This window comes from Camelus ferus, chromosome 9 (genome assembly GCF_009834535.1).
Source record: "Camelus ferus isolate YT-003-E chromosome 9, BCGSAC_Cfer_1.0, whole genome shotgun sequence".
NCBI classification, from domain to species: Eukaryota; Metazoa; Chordata; class Mammalia; order Artiodactyla; family Camelidae; genus Camelus; species Camelus ferus.
This window is the reverse complement of record NC_045704.1, coordinates 49,735,966-49,759,312: the sequence shown is the minus strand read 5'-3', so window position 1 is coordinate 49,759,312 and position 23,347 is coordinate 49,735,966. Positions and strand designations below refer to the sequence as shown.

The following is a 23,347-nucleotide window of genomic DNA, read 5'->3' as shown; positions in this document are numbered from 1 at the left end:
GAGAACCAAACTGCTGCTCAGGGGACTTGCACTGGTGATCCCAATGTGACAGCCACTGTTTAATAATTCAGAGAATGTATACTATTCAGCTGGGCAGCTTCATCCCTGGATTCAGAAACACAATGCCCTGGGGACTGTTTCCAGTGGAGAGTGAAATTCCACTTGTCACAGTCACTGAGAACACAGGCATGTTCCTGGAAGGGGCTCTGGTCTCTGGGTGTTTACAAACATCCTAGAAGACCAGGAGGCCCACGGCCAGATCCCTGGGAGCTGAGGTGGGGGCCTGTGGTTCTGCCCAGCTCAGGTGTACGCTGCTGGGGGCCCCTGCTCAGAGGAGATGGGCTGCATGGAGCCTGTTCGGGGTGGCCTGTATTTTTTAGACCTTGGCAATTGCATTTTCCCCTCAAAAGGTGTTCTGAAAAAAATTAAAAATTACACTTCAAAACATTTTCTAAGTGCAATAAGGCAGACACAAAAGAATCAATATTTTATTATTGAATTTATATGCAATACTAGAACAGGCAAATTCATAGAGATAGAAAGAGTGGTGGTTTCCAGGGACTGGGGGCAGCGGGGAGAGGGAGTTAATGTTTAATGGGGACAGAGTTTGTTTGGGATGATGAGAAAGTTCTGGAAATGGATAATGGTAATGGTTACACATGGTGAATGTACTTCATGCCACTGAATTGTACGCTTAAAAAGAGTTAAAATTGTAAATTTCATGTTATGTATGTTTTACCACAATTCTAAAAAGTGTTTACTGTAAAAAAAAAATTGTACAAGTAATGAAAGTTCACTCAAGAAACGAAGAAAAATAAGCAAGCAGTCTCCTGTGAAATTCCAATTCATAAAGACAGAAGAGGCCCTACTTACTAACCAGTAGAGTACTAAGCATTGAATAGGGCTTCCCTAAATATTGTACATAATATACACAATGGTGAAAAAATATTCACAGTGGTGAAAAAAATCCTACCCTCACCCCAAGATAACCACAGCTGATATCTTAGTGTCTATCCTTCTGCACTTTTCCCAATGCAAATACAAATATGTGACTTTGTGTGAAAATAGGTTCCAACTGTACCTATTACTTGAAAGCCTATTTTCCCTCAGTTAACAGTATACTGTAAACACATTTCCATGTCATTCCGTATCATTTGCGGTGGCACCCAGGATTGGATTCTGTCCTGGGAATATTCCGCGATTTGTCTCACTGGTGCCTGTTACTGAACTTGCAAGCTGTTCCCATGTTTTTTCATAATCACAGGGAAAGGGGCAAGTTATGTCCTTGCATGTATATCTTTGGCTACTTGTGAGTGTATTTTTTAGGATAAATTCCTGGAATTTCTAGGTCAAAGGGGCCCTGTCTGTTAGGGGTTTTTGCCAGACTGCATGCTGGAGCCACACATCACTTAGAGCTGTTCTCATTAACAGCGAGAGATGTCGCTTGAACTGAGTGAGAGGATTCTAGGCTGGCCAAACACAGCCATGGCAGAAGTTCAGCTGTAGTGTCCAGTGGGTGAACAGTTTTGGGGGGCCCTGGATCCCCCCATACACATCTGAATCCCCAGATTCTATGACTAGGTTACCTTACAAGGAAAAAGGTGCTTTGCAGGTGTGATTAAATTAAGGACTGTTGGATGGAGAGATTTTCCTGGATTACCTGAGTGGGCCCAATGTAATCACAATTCTTGTAAGATGGAGTCAGGAGAACCAGAGTCAGAGAAGGGGGTGTGATGACAGAGCAGAGGTGGAAGTGTTATGGGGCCACTAGCTGGGGAATGCAGGTGGCCTCCAGAAGCTGAAAAGGCAAGGAAAGGGATTCTCCCTAGAGCCTCCAGAAGGAATGCAAACCTGCCAACCCATTCTGGACTTCTGACTTCCAGAATTCAGGATACTAAATTCATGTCATTTTAGGCCACTAAGTTTGGGGTAATTTGTTATAGCAGCAATAAGAAACGAATACAGCTCCCTCCTGCTACCAGGTCCTGAAGCCTCATTGTCTAAGGCATGAGGGTCTCCCTCTGCACCCAGCAGTCTGATGACCTGAACATCACCGTCTCCCCTAACCAGAGACACCCCAGGCAGAGCACACCCAAGGTTCTGTGCAGGGGGGCAGACAAGAAAGTGTGCTGCCCCAGACCCTAGGGCCCCTCTTTGACCAGATTGTGAAGTTACCATCAAGGATGTTAGAAACTGGAATTGCTGAAGGTCATTGGGTAAGTGTGAGGTGGTGCCAGTACCGAACCTCAAGGTCTAGCCTGCCCAGTGAGTTCCCCATCCTCTCCACTAAGCTGAGCTGCTGTTCCTGAGCCAGTGTGACTTGCCTTCCTGGGGAGAAGTAGTCATTCACACTTTAGAGTAAGACTGGACATCTGGCTCTGTGTACTCCCCCACCTGTCGATGTGGTATTATTACAGAGTAGCAGAGTTCAACTCTCATGTTGAAAACCAGGCTTTGGGTGGGTAGTTCCCATTCTCATCCACTCTAGGGCTCACAAGGTACCATCGGCCACCCCCAACCCTGAAGTTTTCCTCTAGGCCTCCCCCCAAAAATTCAGTTCTTTCCCTCCATAAGGAGTCGCTTAACCACTCCTGGCTCATGCCTTTAGCAATGATGGTCTCTGCTGTTCATAAGGATTCTGTGTCAGGCCCTGTGCCCTGAACTTTACCTGAGCCATTCAATAAAGTCCTCTCAATCATCCAGAGAATATTATCCTTCCATTTCACAGATAAGGAAACTGAACCCCAGCATGTTAACTCATATGAACAAGATCATTCAGCTGCAAATAGTGGAACAGGAGATCTGAATAGAGCGTGGGCATTAGTTAATAAGGATGTAATGGTTCGTCAGTAGTGACATGCACCATGCTAATGTAGAATTATTACACAGTGCCTCCAAAGGCTTACTACCCTCTCCTGCACCACGGGCTCCTCTGCCAGAGGAGTCCCCCGTTACCCTGGGGGACCAGGGGAGAAGGAGCCACCTCCCAGGCCTTGGCCCTCTAGACTCAGCAAAGCCCAAGAGACAGAGGCCGGGTTTTGGTGTCCAAAGCTTGTCTCTGCCCAGATTTACTCTGTGACCATGTCCAGATCCCCTTCCCCCTCAGTGCTAGGAACAAAAATAACCTCAGTCTCCCTGGGGTCCTGGTCAGCCCTTGAGGACCCTCCCAGGGGGCCAGCACCTGCTCAGGCAGCCCAGCTGTTGCTTGTGGTGCGAACTGTTAGTCATGAGTCCCTCAGAGCCCGTTCTCTGTAGGAGAGAGTCATCCTGGGACCATTTGCCTGCTGAGTAGAGGGGGATGCTTGGCAGTGGTGAGGGAAGAGCATCTTCTGTTTTTCTCACAGACACCTGGTCATGCTGGGGACAAAGCTCAGTGCCCTGGTGGGGCTCCTCTGGCTGCCACACACCCCACACCCAAGGCCCTGGGTCCCTGCCTCAGAGTGAGTGAGGGTCTGGCTGAGGGATCCCTCTTCCTGCGCTAAGGGGTGAGTCAGTGAGTCAGTGTAGGGGGTCAGTTGCAGGCAAGGACTAGATGGTTTGGAGGTCGTGACCCCAGCTGCACCCCTCCCTGGGTTCCCATTTTCCTGTACTCAGGGGTGTAGGAGGGGTCTTTCCCCATTGCTCACCCATCTCTGGCCAGGGCTCCAAGAGATGGGGCCAATGCCAGAGGAGGCAGGAACACTGGGTGATAAGAATCAGCCAAAGGAGGAGAGAAAGAAGGGGTGGAGCCTGGTCTCCATGAGGAAGACTCAGTGAGGGAAGGGGCCAGGGTTGCAGAGGGGGGCCTCTGAGACAGTAGGCGTGTATGGCCGGGAGCCCAGGCACCAGGCTGAGCTGCTGCTCCCAGTTCAGGAGCCCCCGTGCCAGCTGGATGCGGGCGGGTGGGCACGGGCAGGGCTGCCTGCCAGACACACACAGAGGGCCCTTTGAGGGGGTGGCAGCTGTCAGCCCAGAACCCCCTCTGCTTGCTGTGGCCCTGCCTGCCCCCTCCAACAATGCCTTACCGAGCACTGGGCTAGGGGAACTAAGGTGCACAACTGGGAGCCCCACTCAAGAGGTCAAGGGGGGCAACCCTGCTCAGCTGGAGCAGGGAAGGATCCCGACTCATCAGTCCTAGAACTGGGACCGGGGTCTGGTGACAGCCCTCAATTTCCTCCTTTCTTGCATTTCTATTACTCTCTCATTGTTGATGGGCACGGTTAGGACTCTCCCCAGGACCCTCTGGGAGAAAGTCCAAGGCAGCCCCACCCCTTCGGGAAGAAGGCTGGAAAGCCTTCTAAACCCCAATGGATGACCTGCTAATGGGGGATTTTGAGATGTGGGAGCTGGGGGCCAGATCTGGGGCTCTGAGGAAGCCCACCTGCCACCCGTCACTGCTTCTTCCCTCTGCTCAATCACCTTGCACCTCCTGGCACCTCACACCTAGCAGACCAAAGAGCCTGTCTCCCTGGGCACCTGCCCCTACAGATTTCCTAGGGGGCTGGCGCTCTCTGTCTGTCCCCCAGTTTCCCCCATGAGCTGCAACTGCTGCCGACCAGCCTCATGGAACAAGCTCTGTCTTTTCTCCCTGGACACTGCCATGGCCCCTGGAACCCTGGTCTGGGTGCTCACTCATCCTCCCTGGGCAGTACAGTCATTTAGTCATTTCTTTCCTGCAGCTTAGCCCAGGAAGGGCCCCCAGGGAGACAGTCTGTATGTGTTGGGCTGCAGAACAGAGTGGTCAGACCCCTGGTACTGCTTTCTGCTAGCTGAGGGATCCTAGAGCCTCAGTCTGTTAAAAGTAGCATGGGAACAGCAAGCCCTACCTGGCAGGGGGTGGGCAATTAGGATGCACAGGTATATGTCCAGTGCTTGGATACCATGTCAGATGTGGAACAGCTGAAGAAATTGGGGATTTAACCGGAGAAAAGGAAGGCTCAGGCCCTGGAATGCCTGTCTTTCAGTGTCTGAAGGCTGCTCCCTGGTGCAGGGACAGCCTGGCTGTGGATAGCCCTTGAGTGGGGATTACCGGGAGACAGGATGCTTCCTAAAAGCCAGTCCAGCTCTGTCAGGGTTCCCTGACAATGAGCCAGGCTGTTCCCGGGGAGTCGGGAGCTCCCCATCTCCGAGGAGGAGCAGTCGGGGAACGCAGAGCAGACAGAGGAGCCTTGGGCAGAGCCGCGTGGCGGCGGGTACCAGGGGTCTCCGGGCTTTCAGCTGGGGGAGTGGGAAGGGTTTCGAGGAGCCCTGCTCAGCTGACTCGCAATTGCCCTCAGACACAGGGACTGGGAGCCCAGCCAAACCACAGGGTAGGCGCCCAGCACCCTGGTCTGGGTAACGTGGGGGTGGGGATGGGGGCCTTGGCTTCCAGACCCAGAGGGCGCACAGGAGATGATGCGACTCGAGGTGGCTCCTGCAGGATGGGTAAGGTGTGGCGACCAAGCCTCGTCGCCGCTTTGGGCCGACAGAAAAATGCCGCGGTCCGGGGTCCTCGCCTTTAACACCGCCCCCGGCGGAGGAGACGGGAGGGGGAGGGGCGGCGTGGGGCGGCGCATGCGCGACGCGGGCTGGCGCTGCTGGACTGTCCGGCCGCCGGGAGCGCGCAGGACCCCGCGGGGAGCCCCGAGAGCGCTGGAACCCCGCGCCTGGGGGCTCTGAGCGGCGCGGCGGACCGGAGCTCCCAGCCTACCGGCGCCGCTGCCCTCCTGGGCCCCGGGAGCGGCGGCCAAAATGTCCGTGCCGGTGAGTACCGACTAGCCGGCCAGGACTCCGGCTCCACTGCCCCGGGCCGGGCCTGCGACCTCGCGCTGCCCGCTGCAGGCCTAATGCCGCCAGGCCTCCGGGCTGGGGGTCGCCCTTCCTGGGCCTTCTCGGGTCGGGGGATGGGGCAGCCTGGGGGCGTCTCCCCGAAGCCGGCCTCTCTGCCTCCGCCCTTCTGTCCATCCTCCCCTTGGAGAGCCCGGTCGGGCTGGGGTCCGTGCTGTCCCCCAGGACGGCCAGACCCCGTGGGGAGAGATCTGTGTCGCTCCCCGGGAACTCCCTCTCCAGGTTGGCTGGGCCGGGTGAGGAGGTGGGGGTCTGTGTTGTCCCCCTGGGAACCACCTGAGACATCTGCCCTGTTGTGGTCCAGGGACCTCACCAGGATAGCCAGGCCTGGAGCCAGGTCTGTACCTCTCTCGAGACCCAGACACCCCTCCCCCAGAACGACTTGGTCCGGTGGGGGATCTGCGCCTACCTCCCAGAACCGGCGGATGCACTCACTTTCCCGGGAAGTTTGCCTCTGCCGCTGAACCTTCACCCAGCCCTTCCCCACCCAGGGTACAGGGCCCTGTCTTTTCTTCCCTCCTAGCCATGGGGGCTTCTCTTATCACCTGACACCCCCTCCTCCTTGCCCGGCAGGCACACTTGGGCACCCCTCAAGGCTCCACACTGAGCGCTGCCTCCTGAGGGTGGCAAGTGATCCTGGCCATCCCTGGTCACCAGGCCTCAGGTGCAGGCCCCCCGCCCGCTTTACAGATGCACAGACTGAGGTGGGGGCTGACACCCTGCTTCCTTCGTGGAGGGGGCGCCTTCTGCTGGAAAGCTGTGGCCTCCAGCCATTGTTTCTCTGCTGAGTTACGGGCTTTCCCTCTGACAGGAAGAGGCAGTGGCCTGAAGGGCCTGTCCATCTGGCCTGTTTCTGGGACTGCTCCTCACCTGGCAGACCCCATCCTTACGGTGAAGCAGATAGTTTGGGATTCCTGGCAGGGCAAGTGGCCTTTTAATTAACCACCATAGAGTGTGTGGAGATTACTGGAGGGTAGATGCTGTGTAAGTGCAAAGCATTGTTATTATGGAATTAAAGATCCCAGCTCCTGCCCACCTCCAGAAGCGGTAATGCAGAGTTACAGATGAAAAAATTAGGGCTTCCAGACCGTGCTGATGTGAACCCTCCAACCCCCATCTGCTCTCGTTCAGAGCATAATCGCCTCATGTAAAAGAAAGAAAGAAAGAAAGAAAGAAAGAAAGAAAGAAAGAAAGAAAGAAAGAAAGAAAGACAGACAGACAGACAGAAAATGCCTGCCAAGCCCTTCTCCTACTCTGCTTTCCTGCAAAGCGCTGCATCTTTTCTGCCTCAGGGCATCAAGGGATCTGCCCTGATGCTGTGGGCACTGGCCGGAAGGAAGAGGGAGACCATCTGAGCTTCCTTGAGGGCCTGGGTCTCCAGGACAGTAGTGAACAGGGAATATGACTCAGGCCACATCAGAGCCTGGACAGCCTCAGTTTGGGTAGTCTGCACTTGGTTTAGTGTAGCTGTCCTCAGTCACAGCAGAGGTCTGGATACCGAGCCTGGAATAGTACCCAGACCTCCTGCCTTACAGCACTTTGGGCAGCCTTCCTGGGCTCTGGGCCTCAGTGGCCCTGTCTGTACTAAGAAGAGATGGTAGGAGGTGGAGGGTCTGCATGTGACTTGGACAGACAGGGGCTGCTGTGGAGACCTGCAGACGAGGTCTGCTTGGTCTAGCCACACCATTGCCAACTCTAAGTCGCTTTCTACCCTCTCGCCTGCAGTCACAACCCTCCGGGATTCTGCAGGCGGCAGTTGGGGGTCTCACTGTCAGATCACCCTGGCTTTCTCCTGGGACCTTGGGTGATGAGGGAGCTGGTGGCACCAGGAGGAGAAGTTCATTTTTGGAGCAGCCGTGAAATGTTCAGTAAATTGCTTTCATGTGCTGGCGAGTGGTGAGGCCCTCAGAGGCTTCCAGGCCAGCCTCCCACTCAAGCCGTGCTCTGGGAACCCAGAATGGTGACTGCCCATGTGGTGCTTACGGACACTTTTGGGTTTTAAGCACACCCGTTCATTTGGACAGTCTTTTCCTGGATGGAGCTGACGCAGGCACTTTGGCCCACAGAAATTACAGGATGCTTCAGAATGGGATGGGAGGCAATGGGGTGGAGAGGGGAAGAAGAGGCTGAGACTGGCCAGGTTGGGCCAGGAGTGAACTCCTGAGTGTTAGAGCTGGGGGACCCTCCAGGGATCAGCTGGTCGCATTCTGTCATTTGACCCACCTGGGTTCTGGAGCCCAGAGAAGGAAGGGTTCTCTTGACTCCCCACTCAGTGCTCCTCCCTCTGCCCTGAGCTGTCAGTAGTGTTCACGCAGTACCTGCAGATGCACTTCCTGGCTGTTTTCTGACATCTGCCTTCCTCTTGGGCATGGCCATCTGGCACCTGGACCTGTCTCTTCCCTCTGGGCAGGCAGGAAGCATTTGAAACGAAGGGAGAACAGCTCTACCACCCACCTCAGACCCTGGTGGGCATTGGCATGTTCCGTGTTGAGGAGTGACATTGTCCCCTGGCAGTGTCAGGCGAGAAGGCAGCCTCCAGCCTGTAGAGAAGTTCCCTGCTGTCCCTGCCTCTTGTTTCCTACCTGTGAAATGGGCACAGCCATTCCCACTCCTCCTCTGCTCCATTATGAGGAATGGGTCCTTTTAAGGAGTGAGGTGCTGATGTGTGTTGAGTTTGTCCTATGTACCAGGCACTGGGCTCAGGGCTTCGCGAGCTCAGGAAGGACTTATAGTCTTGCCAGGGCCACACGGCCACTGAGAGACGGAGCCAGGGTGGGAACCAAGTCTGGCAGGATCTAAAGCCAGAAAGTGAGCATGGCCTCTGTAATTGTGGGGGCTGTGGCCTGTTGAGCCATCCACAGAGGCCAAGGCTACTGAGAGACCGACCCTCTGCTTGTGGCTTTCCGAGCATGAGTTTGTGTAACCCCTTCGGTACCCTGGGAGACGAGGCAGCTGGGATTCTGGGCTGTCAGACAGCTTGCCCAGGGCTTTGCAGCCCCAGCAGTGGCTGATGGTGATCAGTGGACCAGGAGTGGCCCCTGCTTGAACCTCTGCCAGTGGTCCTGGGTCACCCTTTGTGCCTGGCTCTGTGCCAGACAGGCTGTGACAGGAGAGCTGGTCAGGGAGCTGGGAGGCTCTGCCCTGGGCTCACCACTGGCCTGGCCAGTCAAGCCAGGGACACCTGGGGCCTAGTAGAACCGGCTCAAAAGAGGACAGTGGGGAGAGGCGGTATCCAAGTCCAAAGTCCTCAGTTCAGTCTCCAAAGCACCCGGAATGCCCCTCCCACTGACCTTGGCTCTGCCTGGCCCCCCCTCTACAGGAAGTGATGTCCAACCGCTGCCTTGTCCACCCCATCACTCCTGCTCCCTCTCCAGCGCTCAGGCAGAGGGCATGGTGCCAGGAGTCCTCCAGAACCCCCCCTCTGTGATTATTGTTGGGTTTATCTGGTTGCTGTCAGGCTCCTCAGGGCAGGACCCAGGCCCACTTGGCTCCTCTCTCTCCACTGCACTGTCCCAGCCTACCCTGGTCACCTGCTGAGGAAGTGGCCCTGGGAGCACTAAGAAGCACCCCCAGACAAGGTGTCCCTGTGCAGAGAGCCTGTGTCTCAGCCGCTGTCCTGGAAGCCTTGTTAGGGGCTGAGTGGGTTCCCAAAGAGGCTGCTTCTGGGTGGGGAAAATGTTTGGTGGGTCGAGAGCAAGGGCTCCAGACTGAAAGGTGTTGCTTGTCTATTCCTTGAGTAAGTTACTGAACCTCTGTGAGCCTGTGTCCTCATCTGTATTATGCAGATGTTAACAGCACTGAGCTCTTGGGGTCTTATGAGAACTTGGTGAGGTTTACGGGAAGCTCTTAGTAAGAGGCTAATAAGTCATAGTAACTATTGTTGTTGAAGTTATTATCTTTATCCTGCCACTGTTGACTGGTGCAGTGGCCAAGACCCACTCCTGGCTCCTGCACCCTTAGCTTGGGGAGAGGTGATCAGACCCCTGCCCCCACAATTCTCCATGACCTGCCCAGTCTGCCTCCAGTCACCCTTTTTTTATGGTCAGTTCCTGCCAGGGCCTTAGTGATGGGATGACCCTAGCCCCTTCTCTGCCTGCCTGCAGGACCCCTGCCCCTTGAGCCTTGAATGGACAAGTACTTGTCCTCACCCCACAGACAGAGTGGCCTCCAATGAGGTCAGCTGGATGCCCTGCCCTGAGTGCCCCCAGGAGTGGGTGCACAGTCACAGGCAGTGGAAGCTATTGGGGCATTGGGTGCAAGCCTGACTTCAGATGTGGTCAGCAGCAGCCTGGTCAGCAAGGGATGGGCAGGGCCCTGGGAGGGAAGGAGAGCACCACTGAGGTGAGTCCTGGCACCTTATGGAAGGGGGCTCAAGCCTGTGGGTGAGGCAGGTGGGCCACAAGGTTGTGAGGGTGGCACCTCCTGACCCCCACGTCCCATGGCCTGGCATGAGGCTGTGCTCCCTGTGGTTGGCTGCACCTACCCTCCTGTCTGTCCCTCTCTGTGCTCATCTTCACCTCCCCAGCCTCTGACTTGGTTTCATCACAGCTGCTTGCTTTGTTTACATCCTAGTCAAACCCTATTGTTTCTCTGGCTTACTCTTAGTTTGCTGGGCCATTGTCTCCATCTCTGCAAGAAAAAGAGCTGGGGACAGGTTGGGGACCTCGGTGGAGGTGGCGATGGATGCCCGCTCTGGCAGGAGAGGTGGTCACAAGTTGCAGCTCTAAAGTTAATTCCTTTTCTAAGGGGAATTAGAGGCTAAAGGGCTTTTCAGTACTTTATTATTTAAGTCCTGCCAAATTTCAATAAGGATTTGAAGCAGATTATAGTGAGAGACACAAAGAGTCTGGGATGATCAAAAGATGTAATGTATGGGGAAGGTAGGCATACAAATTTACCTTCAAGCTCCCTGACAGCCAGGTCAAAAAGAGTAACAACACAGTGGGTTTAGGATTCCAATACCTATTTTTGATATTCCTAATGCTATATATTTTTTCCTTTGTTGTTGTTGTTGGGTTTTTTTTTTTTTTTTAATGGAGGTACTGGGGATTGAACCCAGGACTTCGTTCATGCTAAGCTTGCACTTTACCACTGAGCTGTTAAATACCTCCCCCCTCTGTGCTTTGTTTTATATTTACTAGTTGACTCTTCTATTGAGGTAGATTTGATATGCAGTGAAATGGACAGATGTTAGGTATACAGTTGGATGAGTTTTGACTAATGTAGACCCCACGTAACCATCAATCATATCAAGATAATGAACCTCTCCATCACCTTAGGAATTTTGCAAGTGCCCCCTTTATAGTCAAGTGTGCCCCACTCCACGAAAGGTGGCCAACATTCTGATTTCTCTCATCATGGCTTAGTTTTGCCTGTTTTTAAACTTAATGTAAGTAAGTAAATAGTATATACTCTTTGGGGCCTGGCTTCTTTCATTCAGCATAATGGTTTTGAAATTTTCATCTACGTGGTGAGTATCAATAGTTCTTTTTTCATTGCTGTGCTGGGTAGTGTTTCACTTTTGACTATGAATTTATGTACTTACCCATTCTCTTGCTGATGAATATGTGTCTCTAGTCTTTGTGTGCTGTGTATTTTTAATGCTGGAACACTGGCGTCGGTGGTGGTGTAATACCCTATTTCAGTATTTTATACAACTTGATGTCCAATCTGGTGGGCCTTGATGCGTGCCCAGAGAGCTGTCTGGGCCCCCAAATCCTGGGTTCCCCAGACTTACGTGATTAATCAGAGTGATGTGACCACCCGCCTACTTGTTCACAGCCCTCCCCAGATATCCAGGGTCAGAATTCCCTCTTCCCAGGTTGCTCATGAGGTGAAGCATCTTAAGTTTTGGGTCAGCTGTGTTTCTCCCAGGCCCTTGTCCCATCCAGAGGAGCTGGTGGGGAGAGGCTTCTAGGAGAGGTAGGAGAGGATGGAGCCTTTCTTGGGAGCTGACCCTATCTCTCTACCCTCCCTGGTCTGGACAGATTCCTGGGCTCCCTTCTTTGTCCCTGGCTGCCCACCAGGACACCCCACCAAGCAGGAACTCCTGGCTGCTCTCACTTCAACTCTGGGAGCCCCCAGCCCCAAGAACACCCCACCACTGAAGAAGCTGAGGCGGGGGAGGAGTTGCTTGAGTGCCACTCCCTGCATCCCTAACACCTCCTTGCTCCACTCTTCACACCAAGGGAGTTGGCATGTCTGTGTGATTTCTAAAAATCTTTACTGTTATTTTTTCTGCGTAAAGAGCCTTAGGAAAAGATTCACACATCAGCTCAAATGCCACCTCCTCAGAGAGGAGCTCCCACGCACCTTGTATAAAGTAGCCCCTGCCACCACTCTGCTGTCTGCTTCATTCTCCCTCAGAGCTCTTATCACCACAGATGTTCACATGTTTGTCTGTTTGTCAGTCCCCCCACCCCCTGCTGCACACCCTGGAGCATAAGTTCCCTGAGGACATGGACATGTCTTCCCGGCAGCAGTACCCTAGCGGGGAGTGGGTGCTGTAACATGTGTAGTGACAGGACCCCATCACCAGCCACTCCCCACTCCAAGGGGAGACCCTGTCCGCCTCCCAGCCCCAGCGTTGGCTGTGGATTTGGAGGCAACAGGGCTTCACAGAAAGATTTTTGCCGCAGAGTCTCAGTCGAGGTTCAGGTTTTGTTTCTCTTGCTGTTCAGGGGCTGGGGAAGCTCGGGGCACTTGAACAGGGGCTGGGAGAGCACACTGAAGTGCACTTGTGCAGAGGTGCTGGCCCTGGTGGGGCGTTGTGTGAGTGTGCTGCTGAAATGGGGTGCCCTGTGCTCTGCAGCCTGCCGGTGCCTGCATCCTCCTGGCCTGGTGATGGGCAGGGCTCCTGGCAGTGGTTACATTGAACAGATGACTAACCAAGGCTCTGAAAGATGCAGTGACCACTGAGGGTCCTATGCCAGGTGGAATCATTAATGGTCCCTCCTCCTGTCCTTGTAGGCTAAACCTGGGCAAGGACTTGGGCCTGGGTCTCCTGGGGTACATGGAGACTTTCTCTGTAGGTTGGAGCAGGCTTAGATGGGATGCCCACAGTGCAATCCAAGGAGGGAGAAAAAGCAGCCCTTTCTTGGTGGTGGCTGTAGCTGTGCTTTCTGTATATCCACTCCTTCCTGTACTGCCCCCCACCCCACTGTCCCCAGAGCCCGCAGTGTCCCCTCCTGTGACCCCACTGGTTCCCTGACCCCAGCTGAGTGCTTGGGCAACACTGTGCTGCCCCTCTGGAGGTCTCTGAATGTGAGCACCTGTGCTCCTGTGGAAGCAGGCTGGGGGGCAGCAGTTGGCACGTGAAGTTGTCCTCATATGCTGGGGCTGGTTGCCATGGGGAGAGGCGGGAGCAGATGGTGGGCTGGGGCTGCTTCTTGACCACACCCTTGTCCCTGCCTGCCCAGGCTGTCAGCCAGAGCTGGGCCGCTTTCTCTCTGAGGACAGGGTCTTGTCCCCATGCCCTTCCTTCCCCCACTCCCGTTTCCTCCCTCAGGCAGTGTTGAGGGGCTGCTGTGGGGTGAGGACACAGGGTGTGGTGTCCCAGTGCCTGCCACACACACACACACACACACACACACACACACACACACAGCCTCGTTGTAGGTCCAAGTCCTCGCCTACCTGCCAGGAGTGTGGTGGTTCTCATAGGCACACAGGGAGGTAGAAGAGAGAAGTGTAGAAGAGAAGGGGGTACTCAGGCCATGGAGGTCAGGACCCTGGGCTGAGGCGAAGAGCCCCTGGGATGTGTTCCAGGGCCCAGCCCTGCGCACGCTTCTTCAGCCTTGTCAGCAGAGACCCTCTCTGAAGCAGGCACCTACCCACAGGTGCCTCTGCTGCTCTTTAATTTTCAAATTAGAAAAGCTGTTAAAAGAATTAGGAGAGTGTGCTGCTCCTTCCAGTTACTGCCCTTGGAAGAGCCAGAGGGGGAGAGGAGGGAGCTGCGGGAAGGTGGGGACACAGGGATTGGTGGGATCCAGGCCTGTCTGCCTCCCTCCCCCATTACTTGGCACTGCCCCTGCACGTTTGGTCCTGGTCCTGTCCCTGCATCCAGGTCTCTGGAGGCTTGCCTGGGGCGATGCTAAAGGGAATCTCAGGCTAGGGGCCAAAGCCCACCTCCCTATAGTCATAGTCACCACCGTAATGACAGATGGATTGCCTGGATGGTTACTCCACCCTCAGAGAGCAGAGGGGGATGGGAAAACTCTATCACTCCAACACCCGCCCTAAGAGTGCAGGCTCTGCTCTGTCTGGGATCAACTGGGGTGCTTTTCAGCGGGAACACGCCTGGGTAGCCAGGTTACCGTTGTAGCTGTCACTTCCTGGAGGTGTGACCTGGGCAAGGCACTGCCCCTTTCTGAGCCTCTGGGTGGTGGTAGTTCTGTCCTGGCCCCAGGACAGCAGTGAGGACTCACTGACACCAGATATGTGGGGTGTGCCTATGTGACAGTGATTCTTGATGCAGCCAGGCTCACTTCTTCTCCAGGCCATCCACAGGAGTCCCTCCACCTTTGCCCAGGCAGGGCTGGCGCCAGCTTGCAGGCTGCCTTTGAGCTTGCCAGTGTGAGTGGCAAGCTCATGGGCAAGGCAACAACACCCATAGCCCTCCAGATACATCATTTCTTCCTGTCCCTGGGGCTGGCAGCACTCACCTCCGGCCTCAGGAAATCCTTTCCTGCTGCTGCTCCCAGAGCCGGCCATCAGCTGAACCATCCAGCCACCCTCTGTGCTTCTGGGTAAACCAGGGCTTTAGAAGGGGAAGGGGGCTGCCTGAGTCACACTGTGCAAGCCATTTTAGCCCACTCCTTTCAGTGGTCACCAGCATTTTCTTGTGTGCTTTTGGTCTTTGAAAGTGGCCATCTTAATAGCTGCACAGTATTCTATTGAGAGTCTCTGGTTGCCTGACCAATCCCCTATAGTTGGGCATTTAGGTAATGCCCCCTCTTTGTTTGCTGTTATAAATGCTGCCACAGACATTGTTGGGGCTAAAGCAAGAATAGTTCTTTGTACAGTGGGTCTGACCTAAAGAATAAGACCCAAAAAGCCCAGAGAGCAGGAGCCGGGTCCCAGGCTTCTCCTAACTTAGGGCCTGGGATCAGTAGCAGCCCTCACCTCAGTGGACACTTCAGTGGGCAGATGAGGACCAGTGTCCCCATGTGCAGGGCCCACCATCGTCCCTGTACAGACAGCTACTCCCCCCAGGCCCTGAGGGGAGGGGTTGGTGACATCCCCTCTCAGCCTGTGAGTTCATCCTCAGCCTGGCCAGGAGGTGCCTGGCCACTCCTGGGATGACCAACATTGGTCTGGGAGACTCCGTCCAGCAACGCCTTCTCCAGGCCTCTCCTTCCTGCCTCACAGTCCCTTGCGCTATGTGCGGCTGTACCTTAGTGTTCAACTCTGTAATGTTTGGGGGGGGGGGTTGCTTGGGCCTCGAATGCCTGTTCTTTGGAGTCTCTGAGTGTGGTAGGGTCCTTGGGTTTCCTGAGCGTCCCTGACCCTTGATTCCCTCTCAGCCCTGTCCTGAAGGTGCTGCAGGGGAGTCAGGGTGGACTGCAGTCTAGCAGCCCCATCGTCCTTTCTGTGACCATCAGCTCTGTTCCTTCTGTGGCCAAAGTCAGTGGGATGGGGCAAGGGGTGATAAACTGGGTCTCAGCCTCTTCATCTGAAAAATAGGGCTAATCGTGAAGCCTGTTTCGCAGGATCACGGTGGGCATGAATGAGCATGTGGTCATGGAGACATTGTCCAAGGGGTGGCATGGACATTGTCCTGGGAACTGTGTCACTTGGCAGTTGGCCTGGGAGGGCCCACCCCCCCCCATATACCCCAGCCAGAGCTTGCCCAGTGGGTGCCCCTCCCCACCCACCCACTGGCTGGCCTGGGAGGAGGCATTCCTTTCCCCCTCCAATACCTTCTTTCCAGCACAGTGGGGCACAGATCCTGGGGCCTTGATTCCAAAGCGGAAATGCCATTCTGGGAGGCACGTCTTGGGGGGGTGGGGAGTTTAAGTGGAAAAGGAGCAAATTTTTGAAATGCCTGTGCCTGAGCTGGGTTCTCCTCCCCCTACTGCCTGCCCACTTGAGCTGCCCCGCCCCCAGCACTGCTTTAATCCAGTCCCAGAGCAGGAGGGTCTCCCTAGGTCCCAGGCGGCCGCCTCCTCTCTCCCAAGTACAGTTAGGACTAAGGCCAGCCCTTGAAGGGCCAGGCCTTTTGTGTCCCTGCCCATCGCTGCATAGATCTCCTGCTGTCTGGCTGTGAAGCCTGGTCCCGACCCCTCTCCCCACTAGAGTGGAGAACTGCGGAAAACCTAAGGACTCCTCCAGCCCCCAGCATGGACAGATGCTCATGCATGGCCCCGCTGGTTCTGATCTGCTTCCTGGGAACCTGGGGTAACAGCAAGGCTGTGGACAGGATCAGAGTTTAGGAGGGCCAGGCCCAGTTTCCTTTCTGACTTTGGGGCACAGCCTTGGGAACAAGCAGGAGGGGATGCTCTGGGTTGTGTTCCTCTGAGAGCTGGCTCCTCTTCTATGGGGAAGTGGGCTGTTTTGAAGGTGACAGGGGTGGGGGAGGGTCCCATCTTGAGGAGGGCAGAGGGTGGCAGCTAGTTGTTCTGTTCATTTTTGAGGTCTGGGTCCCACTGTGTCCAGTGGGACCTTACTCCTTACCCACACCCTATCCTCTGATTTCTGTCCAATGGTTCCCTGAGAAGCTTTGGGGTATTGCAGATGTCCAGGTCCCCTCACACCCAGTTTTTCTGGGGGAAGGGGACCTAGGAATCTGTTTTTTAACAAGCTCTGCAAGGGACCTGTGACCAGCCAGATCCAGCTTAATTTTACAGATGGGAGAGGGCCTGCCCAAGGTGGAACACCGGTAAGGGGCTGAGTTGCCCAAGCTTGGGTGTCAGGTGTAGGGGCAGCTGTGGGGCCACCTTGGGCTTGTATGTATTTTATAGGCCATGCCTGAGGGTTCTCTGCAGGGTGTGCCCCGCTGCTTCCCTGGCATTGCAAGCTGCTTGGTGGTGTCCATACACTCAGGAAGTGGCCCAAGATGTCACCTGTCCGACGATCCCAGAGAAAAGGCATGGAACTGTCCAGTTCTGGAGTTGGTTCCATCCTAGATCTCCCTGCAGACCCCTACGCAACTTTGGACCTCGCTCAAGGATTCTTGCTGAGCTGTTTCTGCTACATGGGGTGATAGTCACCAACCTGCAGCCTAGGGAGGGGGAACTCAGGAGAACCAAGGCGCCCTCCATTCAGTTTCCCCATGGTGCTGCTTCCTTCACTTTGGTTCCTGGCAACATCCTTCCCACCCCTTTGTGGCTGAAACAGAGGAGTTGTTGGGGCACTGGTGTGAGGCCTGGACAGGGCTAACTGAAGGAGCCGGGTCAGGGCAGAGCTCCTACAGCAACATGGAGATCGTGGCAGGAAACTTCAGGGAGGCTGGATTCAATTCAGCGGAGATGATGGGAGATGGCAAGCCTCTTGTCCCTGGGTGCCCCAGAGCCTCCTGCCTGCATCTAATAGATCATGATGAGCCCCAGTCCTCTGCTTCCTGGATTACAGAGATGGCTGCAGCCCCCAGCTTCCCTGCTGTGTCTTCATTTCCTGGAGCTCTTACACGGTGGGCCTGACCAGAGTCGGTGCTGTGGTCGTATTATTATTCTGCCAGCTGGAGCATGCCCCTCTAGATGAAGGTTGGAATCAGTCGGCCAGATGGATGTGCACAGAATGCCCCGGACTGGTGGGCGGGGAAAGCAGACTTGAGACTGGTGCCTCGGAGGCTGCAGCGGCCACAGAGGAGCAGGAGGGCAATCCCGGCAGTTTTCCCAGAAGGAGCCGTTTACTTAGGCCTTTGAGGAGGGGCGCGTTGTCGTTCATGGTGGAGGGCTGGGACGTGCATTTGGAGAAAAGGTGATATCTCGCATATCCCGCAGGCGCCAAAGCCCGGAGCTAGTGCGGCGGGCGGGCTCGGGTGGGGTGTGGGCGGTCTCACTGGGCGGTGCGTGCCCGCGCGCTCCCGCAGCCCCCTGTGCACCCGGGCCCCGGGGTTGGCGGCTCATTTGCATGGGGAGCCCAAGCGGCCAATGGGCGCGCGTGGCCGGGCATGCTGGGAGCCGGGCTGGGCCCGCCGGGCTGTGGCGGCGGTGGCGGGCGGGGCGAGGTGGGACCGGCTCTGGGCGGCGGCAGTGGCAGGCGTGGTGGCTGAGGCGGTTGGACCCGGACCGGGACCGGGGCGGCTTCGGGGCCCGAAGATCGCGCGGCGCAGGCGTTTCGCTGTGCGCTTCTGCAGGGAGCTGGAGCCCTAGGCCAGCCAGACACGATGAACTACTTGGTGAGTGCGGTCAGCGTGGCCAGCGTGGCCTGGGGTACACTCGCGGCGGCCGGGGTGGGGTCCGCGCGCCAGGGAGCGTGGCCGAGGTCCGCGTATCGGCTTGGAGGCGGCCAGTCTGCCCAATCCCAGTTTAATTCAGGAGGGAAGGAGTTAAGCTAGTGGTATTTCCTGCCGGACCTGCGGGTCCTGGGAACCGCGGGCCGCTGGATCCTCCGCGGGGGCGCGACCCGGCTGGGGTCCGAGGTCCTGGAATAGCCCTCTCTCGCCCTTGATTGATCAGGGCGCTCGGAAGCAAGAACTGCGGAGGATCCCAGAGCCTTCGCGTCCCGGGGGCGGTTGGAAGAATCGGACTCCGGGGCCGAGGGCCCACAGGAAAGTTCCTGGATCCGGGAAAGTTGCTGGCTGAAGGCCCGCTCTCCCCCTGCCGGCCACAGCCTACTGAGTGACCTTGGGCCTATGAGACATGTCTTGGAGCCTCAGTTTCCTCTGCTACTGAGGTCCTTTGAACCGTGAACTGCCAGGGGGCGTCAACTGCCAGGAAGCGAGGTGGTCGTCCGTCCGTGTGTTTTGGAGTGAGGACTGTACCGGCCCCCAGGCTAGGGATTGAGGGCTAGGCGAGCAACTGCACGGTGTCCGCGGAAAAGTCTGCACGGCCAGAGCACCAGTCCCAGGCCAGTTAATTATTAACCTTTGGCCAGCCCTCGCTGGATTCCGTGACCCTGGACGGGCTCTTCTCAGTTATTACCTACCCAGGTTGCAAAAACTGCCATAGGAGCTGGATTGTGGCGCGGGTGGAGCTGGGGAGGGGCGGGGCCCCGCTGCTCCTGTGTCCGCCCGGCGGCCAGCGCTCCCAGCCCCTCGTTGCTGAGCGAGGTAGAACCCAGGGCCGTGTTGAGGGAGTCTCAGAAACTGAGATTTGCTGAGGGCGTGGGTGAGGGGGTGGTCGGATGGTGTGGGTGGATTAGAGCCTCGGGAGATGCTGGGATCTAGGGGCCCTGGGATGCCGGACTAGGGGCGGTGGCCCCCTAACCCGTCTTGATAACAGGGAGTTTGCTTTCTCTGCACCCCTAGCATGAGGGTCTAGGCTGGGAGGTACCCTCTGGGTTTGCTGTGCTGATTTCAGGCAGGCCAGGAGATGTTCCTCATCCCCCAGGACTGGAGGACACCCCCCCCCCCATGCCCATTTCCCTGGTGGAGAACTGATGGTGGGGGTGGAGGGCTGACAGGGCTAACAGGCTGAGAAAAGCAGGAGAGGGCCCATGCCCAGGTGGAACCTGACAGGAAGGGAGGTTGGGGAAGAGCTTCTGGCATGCCCTCCTGGCACTGGCACTTGCACCCACCACCCACTTGCTGTGGGCAAAGAAAGAACCCAGTGGGTACTGGGTGAGACAGGGAAGGGCAGCCCCAGGTTCTGCCATGACATTCACTCTCAGCTTCAGAGAACTGGAGCCTCTGGTTTTTACACTTGTACTGAACAGAAGCATTGCTGTGGGCTGGCACCATCTTCCCAGGCTTGGGCAAAAGATTGAAGTAAGGACAGTGAGTGCCACTAGGGAATCCTGTCAGAGCAGGAAAGCCCCTAAGACCACCTGTCAGTTATGCAGATGGCACAGATGGGGAGACTGAGGCACAGAGAGGGATAGTTACTTGTCCTCACAAAATTGGGTCCAGAACATAGTCTCCTGGTATGGCCCTGTGCTCTACCCATGTGTGTCCCCTGCCCTGGACTGGGGATGCTCTGGTCTTTGGGGTGCTGTCGTGCTCTACTGGGGCTGCCAGCTTGGTGGGGTCCCTCTGGCTCCAGGGCTGTGCCTTAGTGGCCCCCTCCTGGCCTGTATTGTTTTTTTAGGAGATAGGTCTCACAGCCCTTTTTCTTTCAGGCCTGGAGAACTCCTTCCCCCACCCACCAGGAGCCAACAGCCAGTTGGGACAGCCAGAACAAGGCAGCAGGCAGAAACGGGAGGAGTAGTCACCCTTGGAGAGCAGGGTGTAGGGTAGGATTAACAGGGGTTGTTCTCCAGCAGAGATACTGGGCAAGCTCCTCCTCTGGGTCCTTAAGACTCCCATATAAGGGGCTGCAGGGTGGTCTCCTTCCAGTGGGGCAGGCTGGGCCTTATAGACTGGGGAGAGACCTTGGCTCCACTGCTGTCTTATTGTGCTAACTCACTCCCACCTCTGAGTGAGGAGTGGGGCGAAGTACTGGCCTGGCTTGGAAGGAGCTGGTAGGATGAAGGGGCAGGGCCCCATGGCAGGCCCCCATCCCCACTTCGCATCCCAGAAGTCAGGAGCTTGGTAGTTTTTTGAGAACCTTGCTTTTTGTGCCATTGTAACCCCCTCCATTCTTGCTGCAGCAGGTGGTGCTACTTTAAGGGCTGCTGGAAGTTATCATTTAGGACTGGAGACTGGCAGAGCTGAGGGGGTTTTAGATGTCAAGGTGGAAGAACCAGGGCCTTGTAAGGAGTGAAGTCCCTGCTGTCCCACCTGGGTTGTTCCTTCTGCCTCTGCCCCTTCAGTGGCAAATCTGGGCCTGGCAGGGATGGGTTACAGGGCCTGGTCCTGTTCCTGAAGTGAAGGTCAGCCTCATGCTGAGCTCTCTACTGAGAGACCAAATCCCAAGAGTGAACAAGCTGGCCTACTTCAAGCACATTTGAGGTCTGCCAGCCTGGGTCAGTTCCCTGAATGAGTGGCAGTGGTGAGGGTTCTAAGGGGCTGGGGACCATTCCCAAGCTGCCAGCAATTGGGATGGGCTGGAGGGCAGAAGCCTCTGCCCTCACACCACCCACACAGGCTCCTTGGTGCCCTGGCCTCAGACCACCTGTTCCCACCATCCGTGGTGTGTTGGGGGCTGCAGATGCCATGTCCTACAGCAGGAGGGCCCTCCCCATGCTACCTCTCTTCCTTTGCCCAGCCTCCCAGGGACAGTGCCTGGGACACTTTGGCAGGGATGGGGCCAGGGGCCTGCTTCCAGCCCAGAGCTGGCCCAGGACACAAAGGCATCTGCTCTTGCTGCTGCAGCCGGGGCCAGGCCAGGACTTGTGCTTGTCTGAAGGAGCCGCTGGCAGTGGCCACCCACAGGTAGGTTTTTGTCCTTTGTTCTACTGACCTGTCCTCTGGCTGCTGAGTGTCAGGAATGGGACTGAAGACCCATACATGGCCCTTGCTCTGTTCTCTGAGCCTCAGGTACTACTGAGGTAGGCAGGGAAGGAGCCATACTCCCCTTGGGATAGCTCTGGAAGGGGAAACTCACCCACAGTTTTCTCCCTCTCTGCTGAGCACAGAGGACTTGAGCCCAGACTTTGGCCATTCAGTTGTCCTGGGAGTACTAGGGTAGAGTGATGCCAAGGCTGGCTGTTGCAGAGTTCCTCCCAGAATGAGGGTGTGGAAACATCTGGGAAGGGAAGAGGCACTGCCCTCTGAGCCCCATTGGAGTCAGGAGGCAGAGCAGGGGATTGTCAGGACCTTGGCCAGTGGGCCTGTGGCCACTGCCCCTCCAGGGAGCACAAGTGAGCAGGGACACAAGTGTGCAGACTGCCAGTCAGACACATACACTTTGGACCTGTATTCATAGGCCATGGGGGCTTCTTGGGACAAGCAAACAGAATACCCCAGAAATAAACTTGGCCCACATTTGAGATGATTCTGGGTTTGAAGAGGACTAGTGTTTCCCGAGTGACTGCTATGTGTGAGGCTCTGTGACTGGGGCTCTGTGTGTATGTGTGTATGTGTGTGTGTTTGTGTTGGGGGCAGCAGTGGGGGATGAGGAGGGATGGAAAAGTCCTGTGAAATTTCCACTCCTGGCTTCCATGAACCTAAGCATTACCCCGGGAGCCACCCAGCTGTACTTTGTCACACAGCCCAGATCTGCCTCTGTGGCGTCCTGACTGTGACCCTGGCACATCAAGTAACTGTAACTGTTGTGCACCTCAGCTTCCCCATCCATGGGATGGAGGCAATTGTAGTGTCTCACAGGATTGAAAGGTTTGAAAGAGATGTTTGAAGTTTGCAAGAGTCCTCCCTCTGACTTAGCATCATCATTGTTATCATTGTAAACCTGTCAATCTCCCCGCCACGAGCTAGCACTGTCCCCCAGAGTTGGGGTTGGGGATACCCAGAGCACATCCAGGGCTCCCCAGGGCAGTGGGCGGAGGGACTACCCATCAGCCAGCCACTGTTCTCGCAGATGCATACCCATTGGTAGCCAAGGCCCAGCTGCTCTGTGTCTGAGGGCCCCGGGCACAATGAGGGCCATTCTCAGACTAGGCAGGGCCCCTCGGGCCGCCCTGTCAGCTCCTATGTGCAACAACTGTGGTGGTGTTCTGGGCGGGCCTGGCTGGCAGGCCACTACCTGGGGAGTGATGGCATCAGGCTGGGGGCTCTCCTCTGTCCCCTCCCTCTGGGGTAAGCAAGCTGCACAGGGTCTTCCTGGCTTCCTCAGGCGTGGCCACACAGCTCCCAGGGAAGGCAGAACACCACCTTCGGCAAGGAAGGCTTCTGCCTGAGCCCGCCCATTCAGCAGCCAGTGCTCAGCCCCACTCTGGGCCATGCCTGGCTGCGTGTGCAGGGGGTTCCGTGCCGAAGTGGACAGGCCCCTCCCATCCTGGGCACCTGGGTTGGGGAACATGAAGTAGCCAGAGGTGTTTGTCAGCACTTCCAGGTGGGGACAATAGGGAATAGGTGCCCAAGGGATGGACATGGGAGCCTCCCTGGGGGCTGACACCCGAGTCACCTCCCGAAGGAGGAGTAGGACACAGCTAGAGGTTTCCTAGAGGCAGGAATGAGGTGGGCAGATACTCAGGTGAGTCAGCAGCAGTTTCCATGGGGCCTTGGACCCAGGCGCTGGCAGTGTCTGCCTAGACTGCAGTGGTGCCCTGGTGGCATGCCCCCTTGAGAGCGTGGGGGAGCACCTGATTGACTTAGCAGCAAGGGAGTCTGGAAAGCCAGGTTCTGGGGGAACTAGCCCCTTGTCCAAGTTGGGGCAGGACACTGGGTCCTGGGAAGCATGTCTAGAGCAGGAATGCTTGGGTGGTGTGGGTGTTGCCGTATTCTGCCACGAGATGCCACCATTTGAATGGCATTTACTGAGCTGTCTCTGTATCATTCCAAGGCATCCTGCAGTGTGACGCCCCAGCCTACCTGCCACTCCAGGCCCTTGACCCTATCTCCCTTCCAGCCTTTCCCGATTCCAGTGCCTTGGTTCATGCC

The 23,347-nt window shown here is 56.2% G+C and overlaps 1 protein-coding gene across 4 annotated transcripts in view; it reads left to right on the top strand.

Moving 5' to 3' along the window:
- Window positions 1-23,347, top strand: part of BCAR1 (BCAR1 scaffold protein, Cas family member) — a 45,114-nt gene that overhangs the window by 4,655 nt on the left and 17,112 nt on the right. Inside the window, exon 1 of one of the 4 annotated variants that reach the window (XM_032486749.1) lies at window positions 5,550-5,721. The exons of 1 other annotated variant lie outside the window; for it this stretch is intronic. In XM_032486749.1, coding sequence (XP_032342640.1) covers window positions 5,710-5,721 — 12 coding nt within the window. In that variant the 5' untranslated portion in view covers window positions 5,550-5,709. Of the gene's footprint in view, window positions 1-5,549; window positions 5,722-17,979; window positions 18,146-20,896; window positions 21,221-23,347 lie in introns of those variants that run through there. 2 more of the 4 variants (XM_032486748.1, XM_032486747.1) reach the window with 2 other exon arrangements.